General features: G+C 41.8%; 1 protein-coding gene across 2 annotated transcripts in view; it reads left to right on the plus strand.

Annotated features, from left to right (window-relative positions):
• Positions 1 to 20198, plus strand: part of RASGEF1B (RasGEF domain family member 1B) — a 698380-nt gene that overhangs the window by 129101 nt on the left and 549081 nt on the right. For both annotated transcript variants that reach the window (XM_070505531.1, XM_044766215.2), the window contains 2 exons: positions 11419 to 11501; positions 12772 to 12839. In XM_070505531.1, coding sequence (XP_070361632.1) covers positions 12782 to 12839 — 58 coding nt within the window. In that variant the 5' untranslated portion in view covers positions 11419 to 11501; positions 12772 to 12781. The remainder of the gene's footprint in view (positions 1 to 11418; positions 11502 to 12771; positions 12840 to 20198) is intronic.

Here is a 20198-nt window from a genome sequence, read left to right on the forward strand (position 1 = left end):
GCTAAGTATTGTGGGAATGCACAAGAACAGTAGCAAATTTTCCTGGAAGGGACTGATCAGAAGACATCTCCTTTTCTTCATCTTGTTCCTCTTCTGTTTCCATTCTTCTCTTTCATTCACTTCCCTTTTTATTTCTCCTTCTTCTGCCTCTTTTCTTTAATTTTGGCAGACGTCTGCCACCAATCTTCCTCCTTTTGCTGAGGAAGACTGACCCTGAGCTAACATCTGTGCCCATCTTCCTCTACTTTATATGTGGGACGCCTACCACAGCATGGTTTGACGAGCAGTGCATAGGTGCGCACCTGGGATCCGAACCGATGGACCCTGGGCCACCAACGTGGAACGTGCGCACTTAACCACTGAGCCACCGGGCCGGCCCCCCAAATAACCTTTTAGTAGTAGTGGCATAGAGAAAAAAGGTAGAGAAAAATATGTAGAAGTGCAAAATAAATTTAGGCTCAAAAGGAGGGTTGAAATTAAAGAGATTACAAGTAAAACAGTTCATTCATTAAATTGGGCATCAACAGCCTTAAAACCAATTGTAAATCAAGCACATGCATTATGTGAGGCATATTGTCTTGGTGCATAAATCTAGTAACATTATTACTGCTAAAATAAAGTGTAAGTTCAAGATACTGGCTTATGAACCAAAATAGGAAATATATAATGTTAGGTGATATGGCACAATGCTTAATCTCCCTCAGCCTCTGTCAAGCACGCAATAAGTATTGAGTTTATTTGGTCATTTGCGGATCAGAATTTGCATAAACTATTGATGACTTCTTGTGAATACTTTGAGAAGCTAAAGACGGATACTAAACTTCCGAGCATTTATATCACAGGTAAACCTGGTAGTGCTGGAATGAGACCATAGTAGAATTTCCATGCTGTTGAATTTACAGTGTCTTTGCTTGAAGGAGTTATTTTCTGTGTTTAGTTTAAGATACGTCCACAGGCCAGGACATCGTTTCAGCCTTTTTACTCGTTCTTTCTCACAATGTGGGCCTTTGACCTGCATTAGAAACACCTGAGGTGCTTGGGGCTGGCCCCGTGGCCGAGTGGTTAAGTTCGCGCGCTCTGCTGCAGGCGGCCCAGTGTTTCGTTGGTTCGAATCCTGGGTGCGGACATGGCACTGCTCATCAAGCCATGCTGAGGTAGCATCCCACATGCCACAACTAGAAGGACCCACAAAGAAGAATATACAACTATGTACCAGAGGGCTTTGGGGAGAAAAAGGAAAAAAATAAAATCTTTAAAAAAAATAAAAAAACAAAACCTGAGGTGCTTGCTTTGGTCCAGATTCCTGGCCCCCGCTCCGATCTACAAGATCAGAATACCAGAGAGTGGGTGCTGGGGCTCTGCAGTTTTAAGAAGCCATTAGTGCCCATGTAGAGCCTGCTGATTGTGCATTATGAAAGTGATGGTTAGTATTTGAGTAGCATGGACTGAAGTGGTGACATAACCTGTAAGCTCTAAATCATATTGGATGGAAGATGTGCTTTGCTGTCAGATATTGTTAAATTTCAGTCAGAAATTGTGGGTGATACCATTCATGTCACACAAATGGCAAAGCGGGTGAACTTCTAGGGGCTGACCTAGCGGTGGGCAAGGTCTCTTGGGTGGCTGTGGAAAACCCTTCCCTGGAGAGATGACAAAGCAGCGGCTTGAACAGTGCCCATGACCTTGGAGGGGCCTCCGCCAAAGGATCTTAACCACAATTGAATTTGACTGCCTGACTCATGCATGGGAGGGATTTTTTCAGAGAATAATCCTGACCTTGAAAAAACCACACAGGGAAGTGGTCTGTTTGTAGGTTGTGAATTGCATCCGAGCTATAGCCAAGTTTGTCTGCTATTCTGTACAGCTCCTGAGCCTTCAGCTAGCCAGGCCTTCTGCCACCGGCAAAGCAGGCCTGCAGTAAAGCTCTGGGGCCAGATGCACGGGCAGCCCGCCCACTCTATCTTAGCGCATGGAACAAAGTCATATCATGATCTCTCTTCATGGCTTTCAACCCATTTGGTGATATCCCAGAAGTATTTAAACATATTTTCCTGCTCTGATTCACTCCCTCTTCTGATAACTTAGAACATCTATACCTATTATATTATTTCTGTCCTTAGCAATATAACGCCTAATAAAGAATGTCATTGGTAAAAAGCGTTACTGTCTGTGATGTACTCACATGACATCTTGGAAAAGTTGTTGGATTTATTCCAAGAATTTTTCAAGTTAGCGTTAGGAGTCTGTGAACATTCACTACTGATTCTAAAAGCTCTTGCTTCTCTATTGTACCACTCAGATTCCTTGCTATGGGACCGAGGGAGGTGTGGTTCACTTATTTTGGCTCTGGGTGTTCCTGTCTGGCTATGAAGTAAAACATTTGCAGTTCCCCTAAGAACTTGAACATGCCACCATCCTGACCTCACAGAGAGCCCAATAGCTCTGCCCCGGCACCAGTCTAGGTTAGAAGCTCCCCGCAGACCTCAGGATTGTCCTGTTTATAACACACTTCTCTGGGTTCCAGCAGGCTGTCCACACTTAGCTGGGAGGAGATAAAGTAAGGCAGAGAGCAAAGGGCCTCTAACTCAGGGTCTCTGATAGTTTTCCCCATTGGTTCCTGGACTCTTGCTTTTATCTCTGACCTTCCAGACTCTGGACCTCATCTTTCTAGAGCTGTGGCATCTGCCGGTGCCTCCCAGCCTTACCTGACCCCTCTGGGATGCACCCTTTTAAGACTGATTCTTGCAGCCTCGTACGCCCTTTGCCTCTCTATCACTGGCAGTATCTGTCAGATATCCACCTGGCAAAGCAGGCCTCTACTACTGACCCTTCCTGGCTCCCCAGATTCTGTTTCCACCGGAATCTAGAATTTATCCAGACCTGGATTAAGCTCTGTGTGGGCAGGCACTATGTCGGTTTGCTCACTTCTGTATTTCCTGTAGCAAGTACTAAATAAATACTGGCCAAATGTTGAATGAAGCTGTAAACAGACTTTGACATTTTAAAAAGTAAGTATACATTATAGGATTGGGAACCTAGAAGGAAAATTATTTGAATAAAACACATGAAAGCTATGATTCTCGGGGCTGGCCCCGTGGCCGAGTGGTTAAGTTCGCGCACTCTGCTGCAGGCGGCCCAGTGTTCCGTTGGTTCGAATCCTGGGCGTGGACATGGCACTGCTCATCAAACCACGCTGAGGCAGTATCCCACATGCCACAACTAGAAGGACCCACAACGAAGAATATACAACTATGTACCAGAGGGCTTTGGGGAGAAAAAGGAAAAAAATAAAATCTTTAAAAAAAAAAAAAAGTCTCTTCAATAAATGGTGTTGGGAAAACTGCACAGCCACATGCAAAAGAATGAAAGTAGACCATTCCCTTACACCATGCACAAAAATCAACTCAAAATGGATTAAAGACTTGAATGTAAGACCCGAAACTATGAGACTTCTAGAAGAAAACACAGGCAGTACGCTCTATGACATTGGTCTGAGCAGCATATTTTCAAGTCCCATGTCTGACCGGGCAAGGGAAACAAAAGAAAAAATGAACAAATGGGACTACATCAAACTAAAAAGCTTCTGCACAGCAACGGAAACCATCAACAAAACGAAAAGACAACCTAACAATTGGGAGAAGATATTTGCAAACCATATATCAGATAAGGGGTTAATATCCAAAATATACAAAGAACTCATACAGCTCAACAACAAAAAAACCAATAATCCAATTAGAAAATGGGCAAAAGATCTGAACAGAGATTTCTCCAAAGAAGATATACAGATGGCCAACAGGCATAAGAAAAGATGCTCAACATCATTAGCTATCAGGGAAATGCAAATCAGAACTACAATGAGGTATCACCTCACTCCGGTCAGAATGACTATAATTAACAAGACAGGAAACGACAAATGTTGGAGAGGGTGTGGAGAGAAGGGAACCCTTGTTCACTGCTGGTGGCAGTGCAAACTGGTGCAGCCACTATGGAAAGCAGTATGGAGTATCCTCAGAAAATTAAGGATAGATCTACCATATAATCCAGCTATCCCACTGCTGGGTATTTATCCAAATAACTTAAAAACACAAAGGCATAAAGATACTTGCACCCCTATGTTCATTGCGGCATTATACACAATAGCCAAGACGTGGAAGCAACCTAGGTGCCCATCAAGGGACGAATGGATAAAGAAGATGTGGTATTTATACACGATGGACTACTACTCAGCCATAAGAAATGACGAAATCCGGCCATTTGTGACAACATGGATGGACCTTGAGGGTATTATGCTGAGTGAAATAAGTCAGAGGGAGAAAGTCAAATACCATATGATCTCACTCATAAGTAGAAGATAAAAATGACAAAAAAAACCCCAACACATAACATTGAAGATTGGACTGGTGGTTACCTTTGGAGAAGAGGGGGAGGGGGGAGGGCAAAAGGGGTGATTAGGGTCACATGTGAGGGGATGCACTATAATTAGTGTTCGGGTGGTGAACATGATGTAATGTATACAGAATTTGAAATATGTACATCCGAAAAAAATAAAAATTAAAAAAAAAAAAGAAAGCTATGATTGTCTTTCTCCTGTTCACAATAATTCCTGTGGTTCGCTCTGTTATCAAGAGGTATTTCCTATATTCTTTTCAGCTCTTAGGAATAACAGGGAAAAATCACTGCCATTCCAAAATACTGACTTAATAGGATTTCTCCCCTTAATATGAACTGTGCACTGAAGAAGGGCAAAAACCTCTCCAAATCAGGGACTCAAACTGAACAGTTCTGGGGCCTAAAATCTAGAAGAGGCCACTGTAATTAATGTTCCTGACTCTGAAATGAACACTTTTCTTCCTTTTCCGTCCAAAAAGTCAAATATCATATGCGCCAACTTTTCTTTTCTTTTCCCTGTTCAGTTTGCAATATAGCTCTCTCCAATTTAAGGGATCAACTTATTTATTTATTTAAATTGAGGTAACATTCGTTTATAACATTATATAAACTTGAAGTGTCCATCATGATATAAGCCAACTTTTCCGCCAAAAATTCTTGATAAATGTTATTGATCAAGAATGGAATCAATAAATACATATTTTTTTCTCATCCCAATTCTTATTTGCTGTAAAATAAGAAGAAAGATCACTTATGATCCTACTGCTTGTCTCCATGTTCCCTCAAATTGGAATATTAGTGTCTTATGTGAATGAAAGCCTGAGCTGAGCCAGCATGATGCTAATTAATTTACTTATTTACTTATCTATTTACTTACTATTTTTTAACTTCTGTCTTGGCTTGCCTTCTTGGTCATTGCAGCTCGTCAAGTGAACTCCTGGGGCTGGTATTACTGTGAAAAATTTTCATGGGCCATTCTCTTTGAAAATTTTATTCTTCCTAAGTAGAAGGAACTAGAAAAGGTAAATACACCCTTAAGATAAAGCCAAACTTTGGATAAGAACATATGTTTTTACATAGATTTTGAAAGAGCAGAATGTACCTTAAGATGAGAAGAGCCCAGCAAATGCTTAAGTTGGTCTCTGGTGTGTGTACATGAGGAGGAAAGATGGACAGAAAAGAGATTCCAATATCTGACCTTGGGCAGCTCCAAGGGGCCAGCATCGTGGTAGTGGTCAGCACTGGTACAGAGGTATAAGTTTGTTTGCAAGTGTTCCCTCCTCTGAGCTTCTCAGCAATCTTGAGATGTAGTCGGATGGGCAAGATGGTTCACTAACCTCATCTTCTACCTAAGAAATGGAAGTTCAGAATGTTGCTATATCCCACTCAGCAAGTATGTGGAAGAGTTGAGAATCAAACCTGGGTCTTTTGACCATAAATCTTGCTCCTTTCCATTCACCCCTCCTGGAGTGGTCACTGTTCTATGTTCTTTTGGAGCTAAGAGCGGACCGACTAATCTCCTTAGCCATGGATTGCCTGAAGACTGGTATGGGTGTGAGAGATTTGCTTGTTGTGCGCTTTTGTTTTTTGTTTCTTATTGTAATATTTATTCAGAATGATTTACCTAGCATAGTGTTGTTTATTAGGTCCAAATTTCTGAGTAAATATTGGAATTTTACCTACCTGGAGTTTATCAAGTAAACTAATATCTTTGATATAAACATAAGTCAAAGCTACAATAAAGAGAAATTTGAAGCATGTTCAATGGGTTTGGTTTTCATTCTTTGGATGCCTTTTACCTGGGCTGTTGGGTTTAAATAGTGCCATAAATCATATTGTCCTCAACAGAAAGTAGGATGGAAGCCTCAAGGAATTGCCAAAATATTTGGTTTTCCTTTTAAGCTCCTCACTGATTGTGAGTTTTACTTCTTTTCTATTGGAGGAAGAGGCATTAAAGCAGATTTCCTCTATAGCTTATTCTTGATTATACTTGTCCACAATTCCTCACCTGCAATTCTGAATTCCAAACAGTTCTGAAAATCCTAACTTATTTTTCATAAATTTTGGTGCATACTTATTTGGTGGAAATTCCAGAGCTAAACTGAAAGGAGTTTAGGCTTTATTTATCTCATTTTAATGTGGATATTTATGTGTTTTGCTGCAGAAATATTAACACAAAATGTTCCCCAGATCCCATGTAGTGTATTACCTAATAATAGTTTCATAAAATCTGAAAAATTCTGAATTCCAAGATGCATCTAGCCCCAGGGGTTTCAGATGAGTGATTGTAAACCTCTTCTCAAGAAGAGAGGGGAGTTGTGTGAATAACATAGAATAATGGAGAAGCATGAACAGTAGACTACAGCCCTTTCACTCACATTGGTGCCTTCCCTGATGGAAGATTACACATCTCCTCCCTGTTGAACTCATGCACACCCACGTGATTGATTTTCTTTGGCAAATAAAATGTGAGCAGAAGAGATGAGTCATTTCCAGGCAAAGCTTTAAGTGCCAACATGTAGCTCTCCATTTTCTCTCCCTTCTGCCATGAGCTCAGCAAAGTTCCAGATAAAGGCTGGAGTCCATCAGCGTGGATGCCCAGTGAAGCCTGGCATAGAGCTGTGGCTGATCTGCTCTGGAGATGTAGCATGAATGAGAAAGAAACCTTTGTTGTTCAAGCCTCTGCAGTATAACCTACTCTGTCTTCACTGACATATGCAAAATCAATGCCTTCCGGGATGGAACCATCCATTAATGTAACATCTGTGGGCCCCGACACAGTTAATGACCAACAGTCAGTGTCTTCTAGGGGTTCACAGTCCAGCTATAGAGATGAACAGTTAAGAAGGAGATACCAAGTCAGGCCTGGCCTGCTACACTGCCACACTTTCTTCCCCACTCCAGTGTTTGGTTCCATACCTAGGCCCAAGGCCTAATATCTCCTGATGTTACGTATCCAAATAAGTGCTTGGATATTAATGCACATTTTTCTTACTTTGCTAGATTTAACAAATTACATAAGTAATTCATGTTTATTATAATAAACTATACAAAAGTGTATAAGGAAAAAGCTTATTCTGTCTTCCTCTTTCGTCTTCCAATGGTGTGTATCCTTCCATACGTTTTTCTATGCTAGGCAAATATATATAGATACATAAGGTCACTTTTTGATATTTTCCTACCATGAACATTACTCTGCCAAGGACGTCTATTCAATTCAGTTATTAGCTCTAACTAGACAATTAATTCTTTTAATTATTAATAGCCTCTTTGATTGAATGCTGACTATGTCCACATCACTCTTGTAAACACTTTATTTAATCCCTTTGTCAACTCTGTGGAGTAGGTACTGTTATTATCAGCATTTTCCATTTGAGAAAACTGAGACCCAGATAAACTGAGTAATTTGTGAGAGTCACGCAGATTAGGAGGTGATAGAGTAAGAAACCGAGGCAGTCTCACTCTATACTCCAAGCTCTTCACCTCTAAGTTATATTGCTTCTCTAATTGCATAATAGTCTGTGAATGAATGGACAACAATTTATTCAACCATTTCCCTATTGAGGGAGATTGAGGTGATTTACTTTTTTTCTCTTTTTATTTTGGTATCACCAATATTGAAATAGTAACACTGAAATATATACAGACACTCTTTTCTCTGTTGAAAAGAGTCCCATGTTAATTTCTTCCTAATTTGGAATAACCCTATCAACTCTGGCAGTCTCCGTCCTGGTTAGGCAAGGGGTCCTGGTTATAGTAATTCATATTCCAGTGACCAGTTAGGAGTTCTTGTTTCACCAGATCCTCTGAACCTTCCACACATCTCTCTAGTATGGAGCAGAGTCGAGAGCCCTGTTTAAGTCAATGCAGCTTACGTTTAGAAACAGGAGGAAGTGGACTGTAAGGGATTATCTTCTCCTAGATGTGTCAGATGCAATCACACCGCATGGATTTATGAAGCGGAGTGAAATATTTGTTTTGATTGCTCACTGATTAAGAATACACTCTAGTGCACAATCTTGACAGACATCTAGGGCAACTACCCTTACTTTAAGAATCTGGGTCAGGGTTGCCCAACTTCTTCTAATTCAGCAGTCTCATTTCATTAAAGGATTATGCAAAGAAACCTCAGTTGCGTCTGTACAATTGGCTGCTTCATCTTTGGTATTTAATATTGCAGGAGCCCCAGCAGTTACCAATGTCATTGTACACTGATTTGTAATGTCTTCTTCCTCATTGTTCAGTATAGAGTTTGGAAAAGCAGTTAGCTGGGGGTCTTATGAAAAACAGACATTCCTAGGAAAAGGGGACGTATAATTTAACACTAAAATAATTGACAAAGATATTCAAGATAAGGTGTTAGACAAAACCCTATATGTTGGAGATGCTTAAAAATGGGGTTTTCAAAAACCTGAAAATTATTTGGATCAAAATAATTAAAAATCTCAAGAGATGTGTTTTAAAAATTTAATCTAGAAGCACTGCAGGGTATCTATTTGTCAGCAGATTGCTACGATGTGCTACCATATGAAAATTGGAGAGTGAAACAGATTTGGTTACTTCAAAGCAAATCATCCAGTGAAATTCAGAGAAGAAAGTCATAGCATAAATTGGGAAGTCTTGTGTTTGTGCCTGGGTAATGTCTTTCTGTGTGGGGTAGGGAGTAGGGTGGATAAGCACATGGTCTCCTTTAAATTGTTGGTTTTTTTTTTTTTTTAGTACAACATAGGCTTTAGGGTAACCAATAGTCACTCTATACAGTGTATGTTTGAAAGAAATGCATTCAAGAGCTCACAAATTGATGATTGTATATCAACAAGTAAGAACTTCTGCTTTCAAAAGCAAAGCCTCTCATTGTCTCTGTCCTGAAATGTCAGTTTGTCTATTTCTCTCCTCAGCAGCCCTCTTCCTTTCTGTTTGCGTTTTTATTGATGGAGGGGAAGGGCACAGGAGCATTTACGGAGGAAGCCTCACTCTTAAGCATGGATGCAGGCTTCAATCTGTTCTTTCACTCTGTTCCTACAGGGGTGGGGCATGTGACAGATATTTTAACCAATGCTCATTATCTTACATTATCTTGAATACCACTGTTTTCGCCAGTGAGAGCCTGTTTCTACATCCATGATGGTGATTAAGATACTGCTAATTTCACCAGTGGAGCTCTATCTCTGAAATTCTTTGTGCTCATTAGCAAAAGCACAGGTGAGGACCAAGATACGAATACCTGAAGGGCAAGTAGCAGTAGTGCCTCTGGTGTGTGGGCTTTTACCCCATGAATATGGATTTCTGATTAGGACAACTGACTGCCTCTTGTGTAAAGCCTAAGCCAACTCACACATTATTGTGTCCCATTGTCTATGCTGAAGATTTTAAAGTAAATTATGGCCACTTAACTGTGATGGACCTAAGCAAGGCTTAAACTCAGCTGCTCTCCATCTTATTTCTATCTTTCTGTATTCATTCAGATTTTGCCTTTGGCCGCATACTTATTCCATTTCTAGCTCAGCTCCTGCCCTGGTTTCACTCATGATGATAGTTCTCTTTTTATACCTAAGTGTATGAAAAAGTATGGTTACTTTTTTGAGTGATCATTTAGGTTACTTTATTTACTATTGCATTGTGCTAAAGGCAGTGAGTTTTGGCCTGAAAGATGCAAAGCTCTGTCTGCCAAAAGAGAAAAAAAATGACGTTTCCCCTTGGTGTGGAATGCCTTCCACCTTAATGCTTTGGGGGCTCTGCTTCCTTCCACCTGTAAAGTGAAGGATTTGGGCTGGAATAGCTTTACCTTCCCTGTGAGCTCTGATAGTCTGAGATGGTCTTCCTTAAGCTAAACCTACAACAGCCTGTGAAGCAAAGCCATGGAACAGGGCTTGCATTTTAAAGGGCCTGCTGAATTGGTATGGGTGTTTTCCCTTCTGACGGTGAATCAGAGAACTCCAGACATCATTATTTGATAATCCAGCCAGCTCTGTTCCTGTAATGACTAATGGATGTGTATGCTGTGGTGCCAAGACTCTGCTATAGGTGAGGCATCCTTTAGACCAGGAAGTACATCAAAGGGGGAATCCATGGGATTCAACTGCCTGCCTTCAGTTTTTATGCAGTCGTTGATCAAAAAAACATGAAGAGTGTAGCACATCTTCCCATCTTTGCTTTTAAATTGAGTTCTGCTCTCTCAGCGGGTTGCATGATTTGTTCAAGGCAGCAGAGACTCTGCCTCTGAATATCGAGGGTTGTTTTAAAAGGAATAATTGGCTGGTGTAGACGTCTATATTTAATCTCAATTTAAATATTATTTTATAATAGGCTTTTGTTTCAATGTCCACTTATTCTTTACTGGTAGAGTTATTCCTCATTACACAGAAATTCAATATAGTGAAACTTGAAAGAAGAATTTATAGGTACAGTATTTATTCAATATGTGGTACCTGTTGACTGAATTCAAGGAATGTGCAGACCTCTTGACTGACATTCTAGTAAAAGGACTCCTTCATTTGTTCATTTGTTCCTATATTCTGCTGGTTGTTTTTCTCTCTGTTCTCTCTTCTTCAGTTTCCATGATTTTGCTCATTTTCAAAAGGGAGCAGCTTAGACATGTGCTTGGGTACTCTCTGAACCGACTGTCCCCTAGAAAACATGGGAAAGGAAGATTGGCAGAAAATGGCTGCTTTTTTATCCCAATTTTATTTTTCTGGATAGTTTAGTTCAACCCTTTGCTTTTCCTATAAATCAGCAAGCCATCAGGTCAAGCAAAGAAAAGCCATCAGGTCAAGAACACTTACAGTCACATTTTGATTATTCTTAATTTATCAGAAAGTAAAAATTTAAGGATATACTATTATATTTTTTCTATAGCCTTAAAGTGTAGTTTTTATTATATTTTAAGCCAAACTTACCTCTCCCCACCTCCCTCCCTCATCCTTAGGAATAATATGCCTTTCTTTGCCTCTTCTTGCTGATTCTAAAGAAATCTCACGACACCATGATTCTCACTTAAATTCATGTTGGTCAATCTGTTTCCTTTTTCAGGTCTGCTCTTCAGCCTTTTCCACTTTGTTCTGTGCCTCGGCAGTTGGACAACTTCGTCAGGCTCCCTTACCCCCTGGTTCGAGGTTGGTTTTCCCAATGGGGGTGTTGGCAGGCTGTTAGAGGGAGGGAGGAGACTGAGGCCTGTGTATTTATTGCCCCTCCCCTCTCTTTGAGTGTCCAATCCATTGACTGCATTTCTGGACTATCTTACAGATTCTGTAAAATGTCCCTCTCTTCATAGCCTCTTTGTTGCCAAATTCCAGCAGCCACCTTGCCCCTCAGGCTAATGGGTATTAGCAAGGACCACTGATACTAACTCTGCATTATCCCTTGATGTTCCCTACCCCCTACACCCTGTTGTAGACAGGTCCTTTATTAAACTTTCCTCAAGTTGTTAAATTGGAATGTGCCATCTGTTGCTTGCTGGGGCCCTGACCGATAGAATAATTCAATGAATGCTTATTTTACTGGGAGGTAGTATGGTATAATGATTGTCTTACATTTGGCATCAGACTAATCTAGGTTTGAATACATCCCCATCACTTGCTGTTTGGCCAATGCCCAGTTAGGTAAGCATGCAGGATAGGTTGCAGAGAAACTGAAGAAAAGACCTGGAGATGGCAAACAAGACATATAGGTTTATTGGGATTTACTCACAGGGAATGTCCAGTGGCGGCTGGCTGGATGGAAGTGTACACCTGCTACCAAAACTGTGAGAGACACATGCTTAAGTAGGCAGAGGAACAAAGGCTGCATGCTTGCCAAGGGGCAGGGACCTTGTATGACCTGCATTCCAAGGACCAGAGCTCCCCCTGGAGGGCCTCTGTGTTCCCTCAGACTCCAACGGTCTTTGTGCTAACTGTCCCATGAGAAACAGCTGGGTTGGCCAAACCCGGGACTATTATCAACACTCATCATGAGTGTTGGTGTGTAGCCCACACAAGGGGCTTCAAGGACGCATGGCAGCTGTTAAAAGGCATACAGGCTAGTTCCTTTACACTTACTAACTCAGAATGGAGATTATTTAACCACTCTGAGCCTCAGTTTTCTCAAATTTAAAGTGGGGATGATATTACCTACTTCACAGAATTGTTACAAAATATGTGTGAGTACTCAAAATGTTAATTATTATATTAGTTTAAATATAAATTAAAATGTATATAATGTTTTAATTTCCCCTCAATTTACACTGAATAATTTCCTCACTGGTAAGGCTTGAGCAACTACAAAGCAGTCATTTTTAGTTCCTCTACACTTTGTGCTGTGATCTTTGTGTTTCAAATTATGGGAATACCCTCTTCCCTTGCGCCCCACAAGTTCCTGCTTGTCTAAATGACACTTTGTCTCCCACAGATGGTCCTGGATGCTCTGGTCATCTTACCGCAAGTCTGTGGAACTTTCAGATGACTCTTCTTCAAATGGTGAGTGTTAGACATAAGGGGTCCCTGGTGAAGTGAAAATCTTTGCTGGTGTCTTAACTCTGCGCATTGGCTGCTGGCTGCTCAGGTACTCTGAATCGTTGGGTAATCCACTGCTTTACAGGATAGCTATTTTTTGTTTCTATCTTCTTTAAACTATATCTCTAAATTGTTATGAGAGCACTGGCTAAGCCCAGAGAGGTGTTTCAAGGATTAGCTAATTGATTATTTTAAATGCTTTGAAACTGGCAGATAGTTTAGTAAGAAGAACAGGCTAAATAATTTTTGCAGGCTCAATGGGAGTACAAAGTGTACCAAATGACTCTTCTAATTTGCTTTGGTATCTGGTAGGACTTGCTTATTGTATAACGTGTCCCATCAAAATGAATTATATATGTTATTGCATTTAAAACATGACCTGGGGAAATGCTTTAAGATAAAAAGAGATGTTTGGAAAATACACAAAGCTTTTGTCAAATGGAGTTTCAGATACTGAAACCACTGGGATTTTTTTGATTCCAGAGAAGCCCTGTGACACATGACTCAGTAACATTTGTTTTTTAAGGGCCTGCTGTGCATCAGGGCTGGATGTGGTAGTCATGGTTCCCAGCCTCAAAGGGCCATGTACTAGAAGAGGAGACAGCTATATAGACAGTCAAAACCTCTTAAAAGCGTGCAATAGGGGCTAACATGGATGAATATACAAGGTACAGAGTGACAAAATCAAGTGATAATTAACTTAATCTGAGGGAAATCAGGAAAGATTCAGAAAGGAGGAGGGTCTTGAGTTGGTCTTTAATGACAAGTGAAATTTGCCAAATAAAAGAGGTGAAGGACTTTCCAGACAGAGGGGAGCAGCACATGAAAAGTTTCTCTCTCCTTGTTTCATTGAAACATCTGTTAAGAGTTTCTACTTCCTCTTTTTCTAGCTCTATCTTATTCTTTGCACATAGTAGATATTCAATTAACAGTTGTAAGAGGATAGTAGTGGGTGGTGAGATTATCGGCAGTGATTTCAATTTTGTTCATTAGATTTTTCTTTATTTTCTGTAATAAATGTGTCTTCCTTTTGTGATTAGAATATTCTAAAATATTCAGGGAATGGTTGTCTCAGTCTGTGGCTGCATTGGAGTTGAAGATTATTGTAGTCAAAGAGGTCGGTGAACTTTGGGCTTCAGGACAGTTGTTCACCTGGTCAGGCGAAGGCTCGAGACTGTGGCAGGTATCACTGGAAAGGAAGCTGGAATGGTAGGTTGTGATCAGAAATTTGGACTTTACGTTGCAGACAGTGGGAAACCGTTGAAATGATTAGGCAGGGGAGTGCTGTGCAGAGTCCTCTGGCAACACTGTAGAGGTGAACTGGCTGTGGAAGAGATTGGAAAGAAAAGGACCAATTGGGACACTTTTATAATCCAAGTGGAAAGTATTGAAGGTTTTCATGTTTGGGTAGGGTTGGGGAGAAGATAATGAATGTGGTATTAGACAGGACAAATTTGAAGTGTCTGTGAGCTAGTCTACAGGAAGGCCAGTAAGTATTTGGAACTCCCCAAGGTTGAGGAGTCACCATAAAACATTGCTGCCACCAGAGACCTTAGAGACTTGGAGGAGAGGATGCTGTCTGGAAACCCAGGGGGGAAGTGAGGAACAGGCACAGCGTGGTTGGAAAGGCAAGAAGAAAACAGAAGAAAATGGTGCTGTAAAAACCATCAGAGAAAAGGAGGGAGAGGTGGTTCAGAAATGAGTGATTATCTAGTCAGGGAGTAGATTATTTTCCTTTCTCCAGACATATCTCTTCCCCTCTGCCTTCAGGTTTCTACTCAAAAGACATCTTTTTGAAAATGCCTTCCCAGCCCACCTACTAAAAACAGTACCCTTTATCACTCCATTCACCTTCCCTGAGCACTGTTTTAAAGATTTTATTTTTTTCCTTTTTCTCCTCAAAATCCCCCAGTACATAGTTGTATATTCTTAGTTTTGGGTCCCTCTAGTTGTGGCACGTGGGATGCTGCCTAAGCATGGCTTGATGGGCAGTGAGACGTCCACGCCCAGGATCTGAACTGGCGAAACCCTGGGCCGCCGAAGCGGAGCACGTGAACTCAACCACTCGGCCACAGGGCCGGCCTCCCCGAGCACTGTTTTAAAACATAGGTTTTACTATTGTTCGGGTATAGTGAGGCTACCAGATCAGGAGATCATTGCCATTGAAAAGATAGTTTGTTACTCACAGTTCCCAAGAGGAAGGGACATGCCATGCCATGCAGGGCCACACGGGGAAGCACCAGGGTCAGTGAGAAGGCAGAGGGAGAGGTGGGAAATGTGGTCAAGAGGCTTTATTGTGCTTTCCATGGGAAGGAATAGGCGAGGCAGGATAAGCAGGTTTAGGAGTGGCTAGTTTGAGCGCCAATGGTGGGCTTTTGGGCTTAGGAGCTGTCCCTAGCTGTCTGATCCCTGGCCCTGGGGTGATTAGGGCAGAAGACTGTGACCTGAGCGAGGTGGTTGGAGTAAGGGTTTCAGACTGGCTGGTTTGCGTATGAAAGACGTGCTGGAAGGCGAGGTGTTTACTGTCTCTAGGAGTTGGCTATCCCTGGGAGGAGTAGTCTTCTCAGGGTCAGTAGGACCCCAGAGGTGAAAACATCAGAATAAAAAGATGTGCTTAATACAAGAACCACCTAAACACTGCATGTTTATTTGTTTGTGGAGCACTGCCAGAGCTGGGGCTAGGGTGAGGTGAGCGAGGCATTCTCCTTGGGTACACAATGAAAGGGGGAATACCAAAAAACTCAGTAATCAAGGTAAATAATATATTAATATTTTAAAAAATCAAAATGAATACAAAAATATACATGATGAGCAAATATCAAAATTTTAAGTAGAGACAAGATCAATAACAGTGCTGTGCTGAGCCATATTGGAGCCGGAAACAAGAGGAAAAATCACTAATACAGATCTGATCTCTCTCTCTTTTTTTTGAGGAAGATTAACCCTGAGCTAACATCTGCTACCCAATCCTCCTCTTTTTGCTGAGGAAGACTGGCCCTGAGCTAACATCTGTGCCCATCTTCCTCTACTTTACATGTGGGACGCCTACCACAGCATGGAGTGCCAAGCAGTGCCATGTCCGCACCTGGGATCCGAACTGGTGAACCCTGGGCCACCGAAGCGGAACATGCAAACTTAACTGCTGCACCACTAGGCCAGCCCCCCCATCTGTTTGATTTTTAAAACTGCTGCATTAAAATTATTCAGCCTTAAAAAGAAAGGAAATTCTGACACATGCTACAATGTGCGTGAATCTTGACGCTAAGTGAAATAAGCCAGGCACAAAAAGACAAACGCTGTGTGATTCCAGTTACGTGAAATAGTTAGTCAAAATCATAGAGACAGAAAGTAGAACAGTGGTTGCCAGGGGCTGGGGGCAAGGGGAATGGGAAATTATCATTTAATGGGTATAGAGTTTGAGTTTGGGAAGCTGGAAAGAGTCCTAGAGATGATGGTGGTGGCTGTCCAACGTTATGACTGTATTTCATAGCACTGAACTGCACACTTAAAAATGGTTAAGATGGTAGATTTTATGTTATGTATATTTTACCACAGTAAAAAAAGGAAAAAAACCCACTATTGCATTAAAATGTTGCTTATGTTGATTACTGAGTTTTTTGGCATCCCTTTACATTTTTCGCTTGCCTCAGCCTGATCCTGGCCCTGGGGAGCACTGTGGGAGGAGCTGGGTGGAGGGAGGAAGGTGGGGAGGGGAATCAGGAGCTGAGGTTTGGCTGTCCTCCTTCAAAGGCAATGTGCCTTTTCTACTTATTATTGGTTTCGAGCCATTTAGTTTAAATGATAAGAGGAACTATATTAGTTAAGAAACGCAGGGCCGGCCCCGTGGCGGAATGGTTAAGTTCACGTGCTCTGCTTCAGTGGCCCAGGATTTCACTGGTTCGGATCCTGGGCGTGGACATGGCACCGCTCATCAGGCCATGCTGAGGTGGCATCCCATATAGCATCAACCAGAGGCGCTCACAACTAGGATATGCAACAGTGTACTGGGGGCCTTGGAGGAGGAGGAAGAGGAGGGGAAGGGGCAGGAGGAGATGGAGATTGGCAAGAGATGTTAGCTCAGGTGCCAATCTTTAAAAAAAAAATTCTAGGAGTCACCACTGCTGGGGTTGATTTAGTGACAGTGTAGTTGGATCTAATGTCTCTCTGGTTGTTTATTGGTTTTAGGGGAAGGAGCAGGACCATATACATCCTTTATGTCATGGAAGCTCAAACTTTTTCAGAAGCACACCTCCCAATAACTTCTTAAGTGTCATTGCTCATTCCCGCATCAAATGGTACCCTGTCCACCAGCCGCAAAGGAGGCTGAGAAAGCAAGGGACAGAGTTGTCCAGACTGACTAGGACCAATCCTGATCCGTTGCCTGTGTCTGGGCATAGGACCTTTGGAGATTGAGGTTCTGTTAGGAGGGAAGCAAGAAGAAAAATGGACATTGTGAAAGTAATTAACCCATGTCTGCCACAGGGTCCTTGACTACTGACACCTTTCACAGAAACTAGGATTTTGGTACCTTGGCATATTTACATATTTTTTCCTCTTGCAAGTCTAGTAAGCATTTTCTTCATTGCACTGTGTGGTATCTAGGCCATTGTTTTTATGGGCTTAAAACCCTGAGCTATTAAACGGTAAGCCTGTGGTACTGCTGGGGGATCCATCCCTCTAGCCTTTAGGAATGATTAACACAGAAAGCATTAAAAATATGGCTCATGTTCTATTCAAATGACTTAGAATTGCTTGGTGTTTATCCTTTATTCCTGCTGGGCCTTCTGTCCAGTGTCCTCACCTCATCACTGCAGACATATGACTTTCCTGGGGTGATGGGCCAGGGAAATGGATCATTGCATTTTTCTCTTTAACTCACACTGGATACGCAATCTGCTATTTATTGATTTAGAAAACTTCCTGTCTTGGATTTTTAAGATCCAGCCAAATGGGATGGAGATATCTGAGGTCTTAAAAGATTTCATTAAAAATGATTATACAAATTCCGTAGTCTAGATGTCCCAAGTTCAAATCCACATCTGGCATTCCCCAAATATTTTAATATGGAAGAAGTAGGTTCACTAATACTGGAAAGTAAAAAGAAATGGAGAAAAGATCCAAAGAAGTCACATGTAAGTTGAGATGTGTGCGGGGAAGGGGGACCCTGCCTGGGTGGTGGTGGTGGAAGGATGGTCCATGCTGATGATGGATAAGCACTTTGGGGCTCCGTATCAGTGTCGATTGCCACTTGTTTCTTCACCTTTTTCTTCTTCTGCTTCCCTGTGTCACAGTGAATTCAGAGCCTCCATTTCTGGTTCCCATGATTGCCCTCTCTAGTAAGTTTGCAAGGGAGGGTCTTCATTTTATGCAAATATAGCACAGCTGTACATTGTACCATGTTTTATGACAGATCCCTAAAGTTAGATGAGTCCTAAAGAAGTAACTTAGTCTAGAACATTTTTCCTTCTCCTTTGCAAGATCCCTCAGAGATCTTCATATGAACTGTCAGAGAGACCTTGGCAGGGCTGATCCGAACTACATTCATTGCAAGCTAAATTTAAAAGCCCTGATAAATATATAATTGCATGTGGTGGCTTTCTAGGCAATGTACTAAGAAAGAGGCTCAGATCTGTCTTCTAGATACTTAAAATCTAAAATGAAAAATAAAGTATAGAGGAGCCAGCTGGTGGCACAGTGGTTAAGTACACACATTCTGCTTTGGCGGCCTGGGGTTCGCCGGTTTGGATCCCGGGTGTGGACATGGCACTGCTTGACAGCCATGCTGTGGTAGGTATCCCACATATAAAGTAGAGGAAGATGGGCACAGATGTTAGGTCAGGGCCAGTCTTCCTCAGCAAAAAGAGGAGGATTGGCGGCAGATGTTAGCTCAGGGCTAATCTTCCTCAAAAAAATAAATAAATAAAATAAAGTGTAGAATAATTGATGGGAGTGACTGTTCTAGTTCTTGTCTACAATGCACAGACTTTATTATCATTATCATTATTATTATTCAAGAGTGAGAAATGGAAGAACTTTCTCACAAGTTCTGCAATGACAACCTAAGAACGCCTTGCTTCTTGCTCAGAACATTTCCTTGCTTGCGTTGACCCTCAGCTTAAGAAATCAACCAATCCAAGGATGCACCTGCTTCTGATATCCTAAGTAAGAACTCTAAGCCCAACCTGCCAGCTATGAAGAATGGACACTCACTTTCCCTCATGAGACACTGTTTCAGAGTTTGCATGGTGTTCTCTCTTGCTTCAGTAGTTCAATAAAACTCAAAGTAATACTAAAAAATAAAACTCAAAATAAAGTTTGCTTATATCCTTATAAGGGCTTTTCCACATGGATACATTAAAATAAATACATCTTTTAAGAGTCTGGAGGAAGGTTGTGAGTGAGGCTGAAGACTGAGGAGCAAGTCCGCTGATGTTCATACACGGTCTGGATCTGCGGACTAGGCAGCGTGGTTGGGTGCTTTTGAATATTCCAGCCTTTCTTGATCGGGGCACCTACTGTTCCAGGTTCTTCCGGGTGTCCCCAAGGGAGCTTCTTGCAGAATCTTTTCGGTATGGTTTTACAATTCCTGGCACAAATATTTGTTGGATGATCAAAGGCCTGAATGCCAGGTTTCTCTGGGCCTAAAGAAGACCCTTAACATTTCTGAGGACCTGTCTGGAGATATTCAAGAATCCCCAGATCTGCCAACCCCTCTGTAGCGTACAATTCCCTCACAAAATGGGTGTTTTTTCCACTAACTGGAGCAGTCACTGAAATCGTTTCAGGATTCCCCTCTGCCCTGCTTTCATATAGAGCATACTGTGGACTCTTTCAAGTCCTAGATCCAAGTTCATTGCCAAATTTAACATTCTGCCCTTTAACATGTCCAAAACTCCCATGGGAACTCAAGCCGCATTCCAATACCTCCAATGAATCTCTGGGGACTTGCAAATTATGTTCCAAGTACTGGGTCTTTTTCATTCATCTTGCAGCATTTACTCTGATGCTATAGGCCGGCACCTTGTCTATTTTGTGGCAACTGCTCTGGCCCACTGTGGCAATGTCCCTTTTGCTGCTTGTTTTGACAGTGGCTCCTATATGGCTGATGTCCACTGAAGGCATTGCTGAAGCTGGTACCTCTGTTGCTGGTACCAGCCAATACCTGTGCCCAGGAAGCCCGATGCCAATGCCTGGTGATGAGGCCCTGTTATCAGGAGGGCTGGTTCCCAGGCCACAGAGCTGCCAGCACCAGCACTGGGATGCCTTTTCTCAGAGATTATAATTTTGTAGTTTTTCTTCTCCACAGGCACCCTTCCTTCCTTA

Source organism: Equus asinus, chromosome 3 (assembly GCF_041296235.1).
Source record: "Equus asinus isolate D_3611 breed Donkey chromosome 3, EquAss-T2T_v2, whole genome shotgun sequence".
In the NCBI taxonomy this organism is placed as follows: domain Eukaryota; kingdom Metazoa; phylum Chordata; class Mammalia; order Perissodactyla; family Equidae; genus Equus; species Equus asinus.